The sequence below is a fragment of the Phragmites australis genome, chromosome 14, assembly GCF_958298935.1.
Source record: "Phragmites australis chromosome 14, lpPhrAust1.1, whole genome shotgun sequence".
NCBI classification, from domain to species: domain Eukaryota; kingdom Viridiplantae; phylum Streptophyta; class Magnoliopsida; order Poales; family Poaceae; genus Phragmites; species Phragmites australis.
Window position 1 is genome coordinate 27,570,151 of NC_084934.1, and position 7,019 is coordinate 27,577,169.

General features: G+C 43.6%; 1 protein-coding gene across 1 annotated transcript; it reads right to left on the minus strand.

Moving 5' to 3' along the window:
• Positions 1-5,788: 5,788 nt before the first annotated feature.
• On the minus strand, positions 5,789-6,750 carry LOC133891422 (VQ motif-containing protein 22-like). The gene has a single exon (XM_062332137.1). It carries the CDS (start codon positions 6,586-6,588, stop codon positions 5,947-5,949), a length of 642 nt encoding a protein of 213 aa, XP_062188121.1. The 5' UTR covers positions 6,589-6,750; the 3' UTR covers positions 5,789-5,946.
• Positions 6,751-7,019: the final 269 nt, after the last annotated feature.

Sequence of the window (7,019 nt, forward strand, 5' to 3'; positions counted from 1 at the left end):
CGAGGATCACGCCTCTTGAGGAAGAGCTAAGGGGACGTCTCCTCCCACAGTCTTGTTCACATGACATCAGCAAATTCATCCCCTTCTCTTCTCCTTTCTACCACTCTTATTCCCTTCATTTCGTTCCCTTCCCGATTTCCTTTCCCATTCCTATTCTTTTTATTTTCTCTCATCTCCAACAGCTTTTCTTCGAAAGAAATCGTGAAGGAAAAGAAAAGAGAATCTCGTCCTGAAAGTAATGGTTCTGAGAATCCCGTCGTGAAGAGAATCGTGAAGAAAAACCGTTAGAGTGTTGAAGAAAACGAAAATCCCTTCACAACGGGATTTTGGTCCCCAAAAGGAATCCGTTGGGGTTAGCCTAACGTTTCTTCGGAGTTTAGACTTCAAGGGGCACCAGTAGAAATGAAAAAAAAGATAAGAAAATAGTAACAGGAAGTTTGTAAAGCCTCTTTGAGTTTCAGTTCCAAAAAATACTATGCAAATACGACAAGGGAAACACAATTACATTGCATTTTCCTTTTGGAAACTCTCCAATCCAAGTGAGCCCCCAATTCAACTATCGCATGTGGCTATGTGCCCCTTACAAACAAATATTTCTTGACATTATAAAAGCGATCAAGAACCAGTTACGTACCGAGATGCATGGCTGGGATTGTAACGGGCGAAATGCCCGAAAATGTTGAATAATCAAGTCCCATTATTCCTTATAAAAAAGCAATTAAGAACCACATGCATATACCTCTAGCTGCAATTAGAGGCCAAGTTTGAGCCCAAATGACTCTTATATCACTTCACTACACAACTAACAACATACAAAAATTTATAGTCAATATGTGTATGCTACTGGTAAAAAATTTCTTCACCCTGTTGCCAGTGCTTCGTCCCTGGCTGTAACCATGGAGTTGATAGAAAAATCCCACGTACTTTTTCTCCCAAATCAATGCCATGAACTCCTACTATACTCTGTTACAACACCTCTGAACTTGGAGTAGCTACTCCAGTGCATCGTCAGCTGCGCAAGCGACCACTCTGAACACTGTCCTCCTCGCCCACGCTCCACTCGTTACTGCCATCCCGGTGCCCCGTCGAGTCCACCCGCCTCCGGCCGGCGGGCGCCGGCGTCTCCGACACGAGCACGCTCATCCTCACCGACAACATCGGCGTCGCCTAGCCCTGGACCGGCCGGCCGCCTCCGCCGGCCCGCGCGGCAAGCACCACTCGCCGCTCCACCACCGCCGCGACGCCGGAGGCGTCCCTCCACGCGACCGCGGCGCAGCCCACCAGCTCGGATCCCAGGACCCGCCCCAGCGCCGCGCGCCTACGCCCTCCCCGCCTCCTCACCTCGAACACCACGCTCCTCCGGTCCACGAGCTCCCGCACACACGTCGGGGAGCCGTCGCAGCTCAGCGACGCCACGTCACGCCACGACACGACGACGTCCGCTGGTCCGTCCGGCTGGTCGGCGCCGCCGCTGTCGATCCGGATCGTCCTCCCTCCGCCCGCCGGGACGTGGCACCGGAGGAAGAGCTCGCTGCCGCCGCCGAGGCCCGTGACACTGGCAGAACTGATCTCGCATTGGAGATGGCAGGCGACGCCGCAGTCGCCATCCATAGCCACAGTGCTGCTACTGCTTGCTTGCTACTACGACACGACACGAGGAGACTATTTATACGTGCATGGAGTTATCCATGGAGACTGGAGGCGGGTGCAGTGTAGGTGTGTGTAACTTTTGGAGAGCGAGTGCATGCTCCAACAAGAATTGGAAGCCGGGTGTGTGTTTGGTGTGCTGTAACTTCAGCTCTTGAGATCAGCAAGGGGCCAGATGGCCTTGGACCTGGCTAGGGTTGTGCTGCTCCCAAACTGGCCTATCAGCTAATCAAAGGTGAACACAAGCAGACGCAGTGATCGAAGGTCCACAGAAAAAGTGAAGCACATGGGCTAGAGGAAATCGTTGATTTATCTACTCCCTTCAGTAATAAATACTTGACGTCGTGGATAATATTCAGTCAAAATTTTGAAACTTTGATTATCAATAACTTTTAAAATATTTAATTTGTAAATATATAAGTTATGTGTAGATTTATCTTGAAAAACACTTTCATAATTTCATAATTTTCTTAGATTCTATATTTCTATACATATATTTTAAAATAAAATAGCGATGAAATATATACATTAGAGACTATATCATGTTCAAAACATCGTGTATTTTTTACTGGAGTATCTAACCGTCAGAGTTTCAGACAGCTGGTTGTGCATGCGGCATGCACCTGCCATTGCAAACCATTAACTTTTGGGCTTGGGCCGGACCGGGCTAAAAAGGTCATGGGCCTTTCAAAGGCCAAACTTGGGTTGGATCATGTGGCTTCTGAGGATGTCCAACCCATGCTTTGATTTGTAGGGAACTTGTGGGCTTCAACACTGGGGCATTGTTTTTTTTTTTCCATTTTGAGAAAGTGGCAATTGCTTATTTGTCATCCTATCTCACATATATAGATTTAGAGCAGCTCGTATGATATTTTAGCAACAATTACTATTTTTTTAAAATGACAACTGAACAATTATCCCTCGATACTGCCATAGTGTCATACTGGCTTCAGTTTTCAGTACTACTTGTTGCCAGCCGTTCTTCAGATGCTACCAGTGTTTCTTATAGGATGTAGTTCTCTTGTGGATCAATGGATACATAGAGCATGTATCAGAGATCAGAGCAAGCTTCTTATCAGATGAAACAGGCTTCAGAATCCACACTAACTTTGTCTGTGACTTACAAGCAGTAGGCCTCATACAACATAACTACACGAGCATCACGTGGTTTCCATGCTTCAGGTTAGTAATTATCCAGATCATTATATATAACATGAACAGGGCAGCCGCAGGGCCTGCATACTTGTGTGTAAAAATATGAGAAATTAACAATCCTACTCTGCTCTTTCTGTGCATTCATGGTCCGAACAAGACAATCGACAGTATCACCATTTCAGAGAGATTATGTTCCTGTAGTTATGAGTTATCACTGCATGCTGCCAGCATCGATCTTTACATCAAACTGAAGCTACCTGGAATTTTTCCAGCATCACAATTCACAAATATGTTTTGGCACCAAGGCATATATATATATAGTAAAACTATTATGATATACCATATAAATAAACTGAATATACTCTTTTATCACTATGAGTATACTTATATACTTATTCTAAGATGCTCTAATGTGAATTACATGAAAAAATTTAAAAGAAGTTCATCAATTTTAATAGATTTTGATAATACCTTCATATTTGTACATAAAATGTAATATACTCAAAAAATATACATACCACTTGGATGATCTTATATATTCATATGCTCCATATACATACCATTTATTACATGAGATACTCTCTATATTATGAGATACGTATGTGAGAATACAAAATATACATATATATATATGTATATATGTGTGTGTATATATACACATATATACACACATACACATACATATATATACATATATACACATATATATATACACATATACATACACATATATACATATACGCACATACACACACACACACACACACACACACACACACACACACACACACATATATATATATATATATATATAGGACACCTATTCTATACTCCTAGGAGTATGTACTCCCACATGCAATATACCACCTAAACAAACACTTTATACTCTTTTATCATTTTTAGTATACTCTAATACTAATTCTAAGATACTCCAATATGAGTTGTATGAAAAAAAATTCAATGTTAGCCTTTCATTTTTGCTATATACTCTTTTTTATACATAAAAGAAGTATATACGCAAATTAAGATAAAAATCATGGAATTTCATAAAAAATTTCGTGAGATTTGTATTGTAGTATCTTATAATTACTAATGAAGTATATTTAAAGTGATAAAGAAGTATAACACACGTGTAAAAGTGGTATATGAGAGGTGGGAGTACATACACCCAGGAGTACATACTAGTTTTCCTATATATATATATATATATATACGCGCGCGCGCGCGCGCGCGCACACACACACACACATATATATATATACAGCGAGGCTATTCTGCGCTTACGCGCAGTGCGAATCCCGAAACACTGTGAGTTACAACTTGTTAGGTAGATCAGTTACAACTTTACGTCCAGAAATGTATAATTGCAACACGAGAAGCTAACATTGTGAGTTACAACTTGTTATTCGCACTGTATACATCCCCTAGTTACAACCTGAAACACTGTGAATTGCAACTTGTTAGGTAGATCAGTTACAACTTCACGTCCAGAAATTTATAATTGCAACATGAGAAGCTAACACTGTGAGTTACAACTTGTTATTCGCACTGCGCACATCCCCCAGTTACAACTTGAAACACTATGAGTTACAACTTGTTGTTCGCACTGCGCACATCCACTAGTTACAACCCGAAACACTATGAGTTATAACTTGTTAGGTAGACCAGTTACAACTTTACGTCTAGAAATGCATAATTGCAGCATGAGAAGCTAATACTGTGAGTTATAATTTGTTATTCGCACTACGCACATCCTCCGGTTACAACTCGAAACACTGTGAGTTACAATTTGCTAGGTAAATCAGTTACAACTTTATGTCTATAAATACATAATTGCAACAAGAAGCTAACACTGTGAGTTACAACTTGTTATTCACACTGCGCACATCTCCCAGTTACAACCCGAAATATTGTGAGTTACAACCCGAAACACTGTGAGTTACAACTTGTGAATTGTGCGCAGATATGAACTACAGTGAACATACCTACGCGCGCCCGCAACAACGCACATGCATCCACAATTGATTTCACATGCATGTACCTCTACCAATTCAACTATGCTCACGTGATGACACAGAGGTACATCTTTATATCACCATCAGGATCAAGAACTTAGTACATCCACTGTTTCAGCGCACATCCATGATTTACTAATGAATTTATCCTTAAAGTGTTATAATTAAGAACCCAGATCATTCATCATAGCTTGCATGCAAGAGCGCGCGTATGGAGACAAATAACACAGGAGTCTGTTGTCGTACGCTGATCATAACATAATCACTTTAACTCGACAATTTGAATGAAAGCATCACAGATGTTTGCAGAAATATATGTACATTTGTCGAGACCAGCGTATCAAATTCTTGCCCTGAAATTGTAGGGGTGTGTTTGTAAAACTTGATAATCTCATTCGACATTCCTAACTGTTGCTTCAATTGCTATACTATACACATCAGCAAACATGCACAGATTCACTGACAATTAGTCGCTTGCTCTGTTTCAAAGAACCCAGTGCATTATATACCTTTTGATACTTCCATTTACATGTGAAGAACATTACTCCATATTCGTTGAAACAAGGTCATCAAGACTACTTCAGTAGCGAAGCTCTGCAACACAAGTAAAACAAATTTGCATACCAAGGATCTCTAGCCACTAACTGAATTGGCCACAAAATCCAAATATTATTTGAAGCAAACATATCCTTCACCAGTACATAAAAAAGAAAAGCCAAAAATGACCATAATAAAGAGTTTGATGGTATCATCTCATCTCGACAGGGACATGAGCCAAACCAAATACAAGAACCAATCCTTTTACAATCAGTATCATAGGAATCTAAGCAATCCATTGATTTTCTCCATACAAAAAAAAAACACAAACAAAACATTAGATTAAAATCTTATATATATATATATATACATATATATATATATATATACATATATATATATATACATATATATATATACACACACACATATATATATATACATCTAGTCATCTATCACACCAAAACCAAGAAGAATTCATTAGCAAACTGTGTAGATGCTAATAACCTTGTCATTGCTAGCATGTAGTAGTGGTCAAGTAGCACAAGAAGGAATTAGCATCTTCCTCTCCCCTCCACACGCGAACTGCTAGCTAGTGGCTGTGATACCTATCTCCGGCGTACAAGAAAGATGAGAAGAGACCGTGGCCGTGGCTCACACTCTCGCCTTCCGCCGCCTCGAAGCCGTCTTCGTAGCATGGGACAGCGCCGGCGAGCGGAGGGCCGAAGCCGCTGTACAATTCAGAGCTCGAGCTGGGCGCCACAGCAGCAAAGGTAGGATTCACGTTGCTATTCGCGAATGGACTTGTGTTACTACCAGTGGTGCAAGTGGGATGAGAGGAGTGCGGAGGAGCAGGGAGCTTGAGAGGCGACGGGCGCAGCAGCTGGAAGGGCGCGCCGGCCACGGCAGCTGAGTTGGTGGGCGAGGGGCCCGCGCCGAAGAGCACGCCGGGGCCGAGGTGGGGCGCGAACGGCGGCACCGGGAAGCCGGTGAACTCCTGCACCATGGCGCGGAAGTTGGAAGCGTCGGTGGTGAACAGGGTGGTGGGTGGCCGGCGCGACGCTCGCGGGCGCTTACGCGGCGGCTTGCGCGCTGCTGCGGCCGGGGGATCAGGCTGCTGGGGTTCTTGCGCGGCGGTGGTAGGGAATAAGAAGGAGGTGGCGGTCGGGTCGAGGAAGGCGGAGGCGGAGGCGGTGGCGGAGGACGGGAGGCTGTCGCTGGAGGCGGAGGCCATGGGAAGCTGCAGGCGGGAGGGGTGGATCCGTGGATGGAGGTGTGGGGTTTGGCGGGGAAGAGGGTTGGAGGCTTGGAGCCTCGGAGTTATAAGTGGGTTGGTGATGTATTGATGAATGAACGAGCATACATGCGTGTGTGAGAGAGAGTGGCGGAGGCAGGATTTTGGCGATGGGTGTGGGAACTGGACGAAGTGTCTAACATAAATAAACGGGAAAACTATATCTTACCTAGCAACTGAATTTTGTACCTTCCCATTAGGGGTGGCACCGAGTTTGTCTCCGTCGGGTTTAGCCTGACCACATCTAACCAAAAACTCACGATCTCAAACCTGATTCGACTCTAAAATGGCTACAGGTGCAAAACTCTCCTTTGTCCTGGACCCGGTGAGAACTCGGCAGAGGCAGCAGAGGAGCAGGAGGGCCGCGAAGG